Source organism: Ostrinia nubilalis, chromosome 4 (assembly GCF_963855985.1).
Source record: "Ostrinia nubilalis chromosome 4, ilOstNubi1.1, whole genome shotgun sequence".
NCBI classification, from domain to species: domain Eukaryota; kingdom Metazoa; phylum Arthropoda; class Insecta; order Lepidoptera; family Crambidae; genus Ostrinia; species Ostrinia nubilalis.
In genome coordinates, this window is record NC_087091.1 from 1,072,851 (window position 1) to 1,085,101 (window position 12,251).

Consider the following 12,251-nt stretch of genomic DNA (forward strand, 5'->3'; position numbering starts at 1 on the left):
CTGCTGGACAATTGCAGTGGTATAATATTATAATATTTTTAGAAAAAATAAAGATAAAACCAAAACTATCCACTACGTAATTTTAGAATGATTCAATTAAGTATGTTATGCGGATGTAATATGTTACAAAAATGACATAAACATGACTGAGTTAAAACCTCAATAGAAATATAAATCAAATATTGGAAAAAGTAGTGCTTTTATCAAACAAATATAATTAAATCCTGCGAGTATGTACAGTCACGGAATGAAAAGGTTCGTCAGTTTTCAAATTGATTCCTTCAACGAATCGCGAGCACATAATACCTTTTGAAACTATGTTACAGAATAATCTCGAGTTAGAGAAAATAATCTTTAACTGTTGCTTAGTAAAGTTCAAAATGATTCAGATCGAAGTTGTTTGACGATTTATCTTGTCAAGAAGATTATTATGATTGATAAACTAAAACCTTCTTGTTGGTTCAACCTGCCATTATTATTTCTATAAAAAAAAACTACATTTTGTAACATTGCACTGATGGGATAGAAAAATAAACAAGCAAAACCTTATTCGTTAGCAAACGTCATATTTATTTAAATGTTAGCAGCACTGTTTCTGGCACTGTAATGTTGGCAGGTTTGACTCTTACAGTACCTAAAAGTGCAAGCGAAAACCGACACTAAGGTGACGAACCTTTTCATTCCGCGACTGTACATAGACTTACTTGAAATAGATAATATGTGTTTTAACAAAGTTTTGTTTGTACTTTTCATTGCTTCAAATACTTTTCAATATCGATATCGGAAAGAAAGTAGCGGCCCCACCCCTAAACACAAATAGCGCATCTCGAAGGAAAACACAAACCGCCGTCGCTCGCGAAGAAAGAATCCACCACATTTTCCTGCGCAAACGCAAGCAGTACGCGTGTCAATACTGGCCGAATTTAGAAAAAGAAAAAGGTTTTAATTCAAAAATCGAATTTCAAGGAGCGTGGTGTATTGGGAACTTTTTTTTGTTGTTTAGTGATGTGTCGACATGTCTAGTGAAGCGTCAGTGAGTACGAGTTCGAGCTCGCGAATTCGGCAGTTCGGGCTGTACAGAACCATTGACGCGAGGACAGAGGAGTTCCTCAGGCTGTCGAGGAAGCGGCAGATCAAGCAAGGATGCGCGTGCGCGGCTATCTCCACCGCCATCACTGTTACAGTTGTCATTGTGAGTTTATTTTATGATGTTTTCAGCAATACTTTTTCGATCGTGTTTGATTTTTCAATCATTTCCAATGAAACATGAAATTTTGGATTTAACTATCTCTAAGTTTGAATAAAAAATCAGATTAAGGATTTCTTAAAAAGTACGATGTTGGGTTATATTTTGCTGATTTAGCAAAGTATTTCTGTTGTTATTTACATCGAAAGTTTTTGGAATTATTGAAAAATCAAATGATGTAAATATTTTAATAATTGTTAATAAAAAAATATGTTAACGTTTTATGTTGATGTTTTGTTGTGAACTAACACCAGGCGAAAATGCATTGCTTTATAAAGGTGTTCATTAAAAAACTGAAACTTTTACTTGAATTTTTCGGATCTCAGTTGAGGCGCTAGGAACATACCACTACTCAGATAAATCTCTATGTGTTCAATCATCAAGCAAAAATAAAATAAAAACACTAAGTTCAGAAGACTTAACACCTGGTCTATTTAGTGTAAGTCGCTCGTAAAACAAGATCGCTTGCAGGGATAAAACTACAAAAGTGACTCATACTTATCAGGTACTTACTAGGTACTCGTAGGTACAGTCAGCGTCAAATAGTTCATGACACACGAAGTGACCAAAAAGTTGACAACACAAACTTATTCCAAACTAGCTGACCCGGCGAACTTTGTTCCGCCTTAATGGCAATAAATAAGCAGAGTTTTTTTTTATTTCGAACGGGATAAAAAGCATTCTATGTCCTTCTCCTGGCTCTAAACTACCTCCCTGACAATTTTCAGCTAAATCGGTTCAGCCGTTCTTGAGTTATAAGTGGTGTAACTAACACGACTTTCTTTTATATATACAGGGTGTTTGGTAAATGGGTATATGAGCCGACACTAGCCCATGTTAACATGGGCATATAAATGGTATGGTGAAGTCAGAAATTTGATATCATCATTTTTTTTTTTAATTTTCATACAAAATAAAATTTATAAAATCTGATTTGTATGAAAATTAAAATAATTAAAATAAAGATATTAATTTTCTGACTTCACCATACCATTTATATGACCATGTTAACATAGGCCAGTGTCGGCTCATATACCCATTTACCTAACACCCTGTATAAGATGTAACAAAGACGTGTTGCGAACTTTTTGACTACTGAACGAATCGACACTAACTTTACCTATTCTTCAATTAATTAGTATCAATACAGCTATACTTCCAAATCAGGTAGGGTGATCGCTATAGTAATTAGCCAATACATAGTTATTGGCCAACTTGCCTAAATTGAAAAGAAACAAGCCTAACGGAAGTTATTAAGAGAGGAAAAGAGACAAATATATTTTCTGAGCAATACGCAGTCCAGTGTAGTAAATATTTTTGTCTCTTACTTATTAACAATCCAATATGCCAGTAACTATGTATAGGCTAATTACTATAGCAATCACCCTATCAAAATTCGGTGCAGTCCTATTTAGTCTCATATATTTCGGTCTCACACCATTACCCACGGCGTTTGTCCACTAGAAAGTGTTTCCACTAACCGTGCTCTCATAATCGTGACATTATGTGTTTGAATGTATGTTAATGTTCTATCACATGCAGATACCACGGCGGAGTAGCCATGTTCCACCCATTTGTTCAATTTAATTGTTTGACTTGAGCCATTTATGGAATTTGTGCGTGTGAGTTGAGCATCAGCACTGAGTATATCACATTATCTGTTTTGTTTCTTAGAAAATATGCAAAACACCCCGCAGAGTCCTAAGGCCCAGTTTTTTGATTTGTAGTTAAAATAACCAAAAGTCAAATTTGACAGATTTCAAATGACAAGTGGTTAAATATCAGAAAAAAATGTTTTTCGAATAATGGTTAGCTTGACTTTTAATACATTTTTTAAATAATTGTTCACATTTTGTTAATATTTAACCATTAGTAGAAAAATTTAACAATTAGTTATTTTAACTATGAATCAAAAAACTGAGCCGTTGGCCAATAGTTGGATAAGCTGCCAATATGTATGAAGAATCGGCCGATATCAAATAGGTGTAGTGTTGCACTTCACACACGTTCGTACTAAGTAACAGCCCGACACAGTTATCGGCCGACTAAAAGTCTGTGGTCTGCGGCTAGGCTAATAGGAATGGTGGAAAATAGTTTTCTTCATCTACAGTGTGGTGTCAGACTTACCGAGTTACCACAGGTGGCTGACATGGCTCAACCGATAACTAAACGTGCCATACAAAAGGAATACTTCACAAACTTTCAGACTGCAAACCTAACAAATTAAAACAAGTAAACTGAAAAAGAAGCGACCGACATTTCAGTTATATTTTTGGGTTAAATTAAATCCCTGTTTGGAAGATGAGGCGAATTTAGATTACTGTCCGATAGATAGGTAGAACACACTTTTTGTACACTAATATAAGACAAGAAATAATTCTTAATACTTGTAAGAAAATGATAACGCAATACATAGAATCGGTCAATTTGAGGTTTTCATAGAAAAGACATAAACGCGCACGAAGTCGGCACGACGATCATTCTTACTGATGAAACAACAAACATAGATTTTTTCACCAATCTCAGAGTTGATTCTATGTATATTCTAAAAGATCGGTAGCATGATTTAGATTGTTTATTTTTAAGGGCAGTTGCCACATTTCCTTTTTAAATTATAATTCTGATATCAAATCATTTATTCAGATTTAATACAGGCCATTCATTTCCACTCGGTTTCATCATTTAACAATTTTTAGTTTTGTTCAACATGACACATGTTAATTTTCATATAATTTTATGCGGTTTTAACTAGAATATAACAACTACTAGAGCAGAAAATATAAAGTGAAGGACAGCAACAAATTGCACTAACAATCTATATCTCAGGCAGTAACTTGTCAAAACACATGTTTACATGACACGCTGTCAAAAAACAAGTGCCCGCGACAAATATATCAACAAGTACAGTCAACAGTGGACATTTGTCGCAATATATCACTTATAATAACAAACTTAAGGTGCCCGTGTTTAGTTGATGTGCCGTCATATTTCCTAGACAAATTGCTGCGTAAAAAGTCGCCTTAGAGTAGGCGCACACCGTTGATTTTTTGTCGGCCGATAGTTTAGTCGGGCAGTTGATCAGTATGGGCATGTATGGGAGTGCGCACACTACGCCGATTCGATTTGGCCGATTCTTCATACAAATTAAAATCGGGCACAACTATCGGCCAACTAAAAATCAACGGTGTGCGCCTACTCTTATAAAACATGTTCACGTCAATTACATGTATTGTCAAGCGTACGCGCCCGTGCCGGTGTTGTTGTACAAATATGTTTGTGTACATAATTGTGGGCGTCGGTATTGCTATTGCTGTTGTTTCCTGCGCTTGTGTTTGTAAACATGCTTAGTGTACTCCAAATGGGTGATTTTTCAAATGTTTAGATCGTGGTTTCATCCGCTCGTTAGGTAAACATCCGATTCTTCTGCTGAGTTTTGTCTACAATGACTAGGCGGTGAAAATAAATCTTATAGGTAAGATTTTAAAACATTCTTAGGTTTTGCATTTAGAAGAACAATTATACATGACATAATAAAATAAAGACGAACTTAAAACATGTGTCATCTCCATGGATATGATAAAAATAATTGTAGGTAAATAAAGAAAGCCCTACTATTCCTATAAGTTACCTTCTTGTGTTATGACAACTCTTAGGTACTATTACATATTTGTAATTTGTGTGGCATCAAATAGTCGCTTCAACCCCTGGTGCTAAGCTAAATATTATGTTACGGCTTTTCTTTGACAAACTGAATGTCACGCGGGCGAAGTCGCGGGCTAAAGTTAATCGCCTATACAGGTGTCCCAAGAAATAGTGTCAACCCGAAGCCCAGAGGTAGAGCATCATTAGGGCTATCCGAATCACCCCGTTTTCGAGTTATGATTGTTTTAAATTTCTGTGCTTAGGCTCTTTTTTGGTCACTGTGGCGCAAATAGATAAGGTACATACCTGATTTTTTTATTATTATTAGATGAATACTAGGCCTATCTGTTTAGAAGTATTTACATCCATAACACGTGTAAACCAAAAAATCCTATTAGTTGTAAAAAAAATCATAACTCGAAAACTGTCAAAAGTCGCGGTGATTCCGGTAGCCCCAGCCCCACAACCTCTGGGCTTCGGCTTGACACTACTTTTTGGGACACCCTGTATAGACTACAGCTGTGCCGTGTGCCTTACGCTCAGTATACATTTCCAACGTTGAATATTGATACCCAGCGATTATTTTTTCCACGTGTTGACGTTTCCTCCATCGGCCAGTGTATAGCCTGCTTTCTTTTGGCCGCGACAGGCGCGGTGCGTGACGGGTTATCTGAACCGGGGGATGACGTCCATAATAACACTAAACAACACACATTATACTGTCTTGATTGTCTTCCTAGAAAAAAAAATGCGTAAGATGAGGATTTCACACGTTTTGATCTAGAAAAAATGCGATGCTTGAAAACCTTCTGTTTTGTTAGTTAACTTAGTACTAACTACTACTAATTACTAACTTAATTCTGTGATTAACTACACTCATACATAAAGAACAAACACATATTTTATGTGTATTATTTTATTCAGAAACTTATTTGCCTATAAATACCTGCAGGATTTTTACTGGAAAATATATAAACAGGATAAATACTTTACTTAATTTTCAATGTCAATATTAGAGCGCTACCAGTAGGCTCATTCACCTCAGACAGAAGCCACTCTTGTCACGGGATAGAAGAACTAGCGAAACGACCCGCCCCTGCTTCGCTTAGATTAAACTACCTCTTGAATCACTCGATTTATTTTAAAAAACGGATCAAAATCCGTTGCGTAGTTTTAAAGATCTAAGCATACATAGGGACAGATAGACAGTGAAGCGACTTTGATTTATAATACATAGTGAATATGTAGTGATGTATAAGCCAAATAAACAAAGATTACGTGTGATGACATAAACAATTTTACATGCGCGATTATTAAAGAAACCATCGTAACGTTGCAAAATACACTTTTTGAAGACGTCATTAACCATTTTATGGGCTCCAAAATTGTACCGATTAGTGTAGTCTCCATCACATCAAACTCTACATTTTTGTAGCAAGATAGTACCTTTAATAATATGCCATAGAATTGACTTAATATTCGTACATTTCCATGTTGAAATAGTTATTTTATGTTCATTCTATTAGATAGTTTAGAGACCTCTTACCATTTTTATATCACTTTTGGTTCTTCTGTGAGATCTTATTGTGTAATGCTTCATGTAACTCAATGTGCCAATATATTTAACACACTGTTATAATACTTTGTTAGCACTAATTTATGGGTAAGTAACTTTTTTACTGTGTCGTAATTTGGTTGTATTAATTTTACTAATTTTATTTTAAAGATTAATACTTATGATGTTGGTAAATTAACTTTTCATTATAAAATGTATTATTATATTGTATTATTATGGTATGACTTTATAGTATGTTTTAGTATACTCGTAAAGGTTAAAATATAATATTAATGAAAACAGACAATATTTGAACTGTTAATGTGAATAATTTATAAATTATCACTAAGATAATAAATAACCATAGCTCTAGTTTAATCTTTTTTTTTCTTTTTTCAGACTGTATTCTTCGTCTACATGGAGTACGGCATGAACACCGACGCCAACCAGCAGCCATTGGGAAAGGCAGGGTGGATCGGCCTCCTCAACGACACCTTAGTATCCTCCTTTGAAGAAAAGTTCAGCAAATCGAAAATTAACTTCGACCGGGCCACCATCAAATTACTACCAATACTCATCAAAGCTTTAAAACAAAATAGATACCTCGAAAAAATAATCGAAGATTATTCCAGTTCAAGCCCAGGATATGACGGAAAAGTTACAACAGAGTTTTCATTCAAGAAAGACATATTCCTCAACGCTAGGATGAAAAAACCAACATCTAAACTGTACACTATAGAATACAAAACTTCGCCTATTGTGTTTTTCAAAAAACCTACAAAAGACCCCGGATATTTCACGAAAAACAGGAAAATTCGAGATTACAAAAGAATAATGGAATATGTTGAAAAGATGATAAGTGAGAAAGTTGGTTTAGGTTCAACCGTACCAATGACAAATAAAAAACCCGAGGCTCACACCGAAAAACTTCCGAAAGAATCTCAACTGACGACAAACATTGCAACAAAAGTAAAATCCAATAAAAAATACAAAGCCTCAAAAAAGTCACCGGCTAAAAACAAGGTTTCAAAACCATTGCAAGATGAAAGTATAAGCTGTAAATGTCCCAAACAACTCAGCATTCTCTTAGACAAAATATTTAATAGTATTCAACAAATGATGCCGGACGATAAAATAAGTAAGCCTATTCCGTGTAATGGAGATCAAAAAACCGATACATTGAAACCACGTCCAGACACTGACTTCTATCCACCTAAAACCAAAGTTGCCACTAATCCAAGCAACACTTTGCCTAGCAATACAAAAGCGTCAGTTACGACAATTAAGCAATTTATACCTGTACAATTTTCAGAATTTGATAACATTTATGGCAAAGAGAAAACAACAGTTTTACCAGTAGAAAAAACAACGCAACCGATACGTTTAAAATATTTAAGTAATCTGAAACTATTTGAAACAAATAAAGTAGGGAATTCTAACGCAGTTAATGAAGAAGATTCAACTATTCCATCAGACTATTTCACTACTAAAAGCTCAAGGCTACCATTTCTGGAAAGCAAGAATATATTTAAAAATAGCGAACTAAAAACATTATCGTCATTTTGGGGAAGTCGGGAAATGGATCCAGACATTTCCCAAACAACAACTGCGTTTGACCACATCGATCCCACCGACTTTCATTACGATACATCAATAACAACACCGCCAATGCCATCAACGATAGACATTATGAAAAGAGAGCCAAATCAAAATAATACTAAAACAACTGAAAGTATTCTGATACCAACTAGAAAAGAATCAAGTACTACAGAAAGTGCAATTTTAGAGTCAAATGGCAAGAACATACATTCAGAGAGACCATCTCAAAACTCTAACTTTAATTCTGACACCTTAAGCCTTAACAATATAATGCAGCTTAATATAAAAAAGAATGATCACAATATAACTACTACAACGACTACGGATAATGTATTAGATAAAATGAATAAATTTAATATTCGTAGCTTTGAGTTATTGAAATCAAAATTACTACCAACCAAACGTTTCAACTCAACTTTCAAATTTCCTATTTCAACAGTTCAAGAATATGTTACTACTTCTACTACTTCTGAAAACAGCATAATAGAATCTACAACTACGACAATGGAAAGTCCTGTAGCCACAACGGACACACATTTCTATAGTTATATTTCCAAAGCAATTTCTAGCGACGCGAGTAACAAAGTGAAGCTGAATAACACTTCAAAACCAAATATTGAATATAAATTAATAACGTCACCTATTAAAATGAAAGAGAACGCAACCATCAATGATACGTATTATGATAAACATAAAATGGAACCTTTTTATTTGGGCTTAGACAACACGGCATTGGAAGATGAGATAGAGAAAATGACACGTGAAGACGAATATCAAGAAGAGTACACTGTAAAACCAACAGAAAGCGTAACGCAACCCACTATCAAAAACTTAACAAATAAATTACCAGATATACCTGGAACCGATTTATGGAAAATTCTAAAAAATAACGAAAGATTTTTCAATCAAAACTCGATGATACCCCACAACCGACCTACTTATTTAGAGATTCATCGCAACGACTGGAAACACGACGAAAACAAAGATTACGATACAGATATGAAATACAACATTTTTGATCTATTATAAAATCATGTTAAAACGTATTATTTGATATAAAGTTTACATACATTAATATTTGGACTATTTATTTTCTTCAATTTCTATCATGCTTATAGACTAAAATAAAAAAAATATAAGACTTCAAATGGTTAAAATATCTTTGTCATAATTTTATTTTATTTTGTTTCAGGTAATTCTACTAATCTACGAATATGCGATTGCGGTAGAATCAAGCTTAGTACAAAGCATACGACGAGCAAACAGAAAACTTGACATCACAAATGTATCAAACGATACTCCATTCGCAGACCGACTCGACCGAAGCTACTTCGGATTCGACCAGGATTACTACGAACGAATGCCATTATTAGTTAATGCCATGCAGGAGAATAGTTACGTAGATCCAACTATTGATACTGCTCATGAGCACAGAGAAAACTATCTTAAGCCACCTACCCCTGTACCTAATTTGAAAACAAACTATATGACCCATGTAAGAAGAACTAGTCCTCGGCCATTCTTTTTCGAATACAAATCTCCAACTCCTGTCCCATTTAGTAAAACCTACAAGTCCAAAAGCTGGATAGAAAGTTACCGCAATGCCCAAAGGCTAAAAAATATTCAACAGGTTATTAAATATTTGGAGAAAACCATAAACGCAAAAATAGGAGACATGTACACATTACCTTCTAGCAAACAAATAGCATTTACTGGATTGTACCTAGAACCAAGCGTGCTGCGTGATAAATCTCAGGAATCTGAACATGATTTGTCAGTGGGTAGCTCCGAAAAAGTGGGATTTGTAAATTCGAATCATCAAGCAGATCCATTATTTAAATATAAACCAGATAGCCCGGGTGAAGTCAATCTTCTTGCAGATGGTTTTCTTAAATTTTCCCCAAATTCGGGTTTAGGAGGACGAAGAGACTTGCCCCATATACCAATGTTCAGGCCAATACCAAGTCATAAACGGACATGTCACGGACAAGGTTGTGACACAAAGAAGTTACCCGATATATTGTCATCACCAAGTTCAAGTGAGACACATTATGATGAAACCTCCAACTTTAGTCAAGCCAAAAGTTTTAGTGTAATGCTAAACTTATTTCCACTTAAGTCGCATTCAGGCGAAGAAACTAAAAAAAACGACCACGTGAAGAAAACACCACTCGATAAAATTTATTTGACAACTTCAAAACCTCTTATACTTTTCAAAAGAAAATCAACATCAAGACGAAGAACTATACCAACAAAAAGACCTCGCATTTCAAAAGAACATAAGGTACTCTTTAACGATGTTGAAAACAATATAAATTCACGGGAAAAGATAAATGAATCTGCAGCGGGGTCGAACATGATCGTACAAATAAATCTTTATACACCGGATAAAAAATCAGAAACATCGACGACGACGACTGAAATAAATAAAATAAAAGAACATGTAACAAGTTCAACAGAAACCAATATAATGAATTTTATACCAACTCGGACGACTGAACTTCCCTTTCTTCTGTCAACAACACAAGTGGAAGATTATCATGTGGGTAGCTCAGGGATAATTCCTATAGACGCAAGAGTTCCACCTCCTACTACTCAGCCACCAGTACTACCACAAGTAACGACCGTGTTACCATTCTTTGACGTCACATTGACTAGCACTGAAGGAGCTTGGTTTACTAAACCACCAGATATTTTGAAATTTAGCCACGAAGATGCAAAAATACCTGAAGAGTACAGAAAATATAGAGAATCTGATGTGTCTGACAATATTTTTTCAGATATAAACAGACGAAATTTTAGAAGTGGCTTTGAGATGGGTGATTTCGAATCAAGGACTCTCGTGACTAGATTAAAAAATGAACAAGAATATTTTGATACTACTACAATACATGAAGAAACTACCGAACAAACGACAACCACTACTCAAAATAATGGTCATTACAGAAGTTTTAATCATAAACCTAAAATTTTGAGTGCATTGTTAGATCCCAATTCAGAAATGAACAGAAAACGGCGGTTAAATTTATACGCCAAAGGATTTAGAAGAGCAAGTTTTTCTCGCGACTACGTCGAAATACAAAGAAACAGCACCAATAGTTCTGAAGACTAATAAGTAATATGTGTTTTAAATTATTACTATTTATTCATTTCTACTCTGTGTAGTGGCCCACCGACTTGTTTTTATTGTGTCTAGTTTTAGTCTTCTGTACAGTATTATTGTGTGGGCATTCGTTTTGTAAATAAATATAAGAATTACAACTAACTATGTCGACATTATTTCTTTGCAAAAAAACACCTCGTAGTGGCAACTGCTTATACTAAATACTACACGAAATGCTTTTCCAAACGTAGATCAACAGAGTCGTGTGTAAGCGCATCGGCAACCTCGGCTGTCTACACTCAGTTCTAATAAATACGACTAGATGGCGCGCCAGACATTGTTTAAAAACAAAAAATAACTCGTAAATTATGAATGTTTAGTTAAGTTTTTCATTCATTAACAAAGTTATTAAAAAGAACTGATGTCTAAATCTACTACAGTACATAACGAATTGGGTAGTTCAAAGCTTTAACATAGGAAGAAGGGAACCAATTTAGTGATTATACTTATTTTTTAATCTGATCTGATCATACTCCATAATAAATTAGGCATTCCAGTTAGTATCGTAGTAATTCTATCCCAAAATTCAACTTTTCACTCCAGTGACCTTAATGTAAGCCATATGACGTATGCCCTTTACAAACATGACCTAGTACATCGCGTGTCTCTGTCTCACATTAGGGAAGCCATATAAGCTGTTTCAACTCACGCATCTCAAGAAACCCCCGTTACTTTTACCAGTGCAAAAAGGCTTTATCTGCGAAGCTGAGAAGGCGGCACCAAAGGGATATTTCCTGCTTTTTCTAATCTACCGTTTGTCGGGTGAGTGAGAGGGACGCCTATACTCTCAGATGCAGAACAGAAAGACCGGTGGTGCAAGTTTTTGACAGTACTTACGGAACTTCGCGGAGGCAGCTTCGTGAGAATTAAAATGTTTCGTGTTTATTACGATTATATTTAGTGTTTTTGTGTTAAATCTCTGTAACAATGTCTAGTTTTAGTGTAGTGAAGTGTTAGTGTAGTTCTAAAGTAAGCAATAGTAAGTATATTGGTGTAACCGTTATTTGACAGTTAGTTAAGGTGTGTTTACACTAACTTTCTTTGCA

General features: G+C 34.9%; 2 protein-coding genes across 2 annotated transcripts in view; both read left to right on the forward strand.

Annotated features, from left to right (window-relative positions):
- The first annotated feature begins 850 nt into the window (after positions 1-850).
- On the forward strand, positions 851-11,307 carry LOC135088455 (uncharacterized). The gene is made up of 2 exons (XM_063983268.1): positions 851-1,192; positions 9,235-11,307. The coding sequence occupies exons 1-2, from the start codon at positions 1,016-1,018 to the stop codon at positions 11,152-11,154; spliced, it is 2,097 nt and encodes a 698-aa protein (XP_063839338.1). The 5' UTR covers positions 851-1,015; the 3' UTR covers positions 11,155-11,307.
- A 274-nt stretch (positions 11,308-11,581) lies between these two features.
- The window catches only part of LOC135088451 (cadherin-23), a 37,007-nt gene continuing 36,337 nt past the window's right edge, over positions 11,582-12,251 (forward strand). Inside the window, exon 1 of the mRNA XM_063983263.1 lies at positions 11,582-12,184. The gene's annotated coding sequence lies outside the window, so the exon portion shown is untranslated. The remainder of the gene's footprint in view (positions 12,185-12,251) is intronic.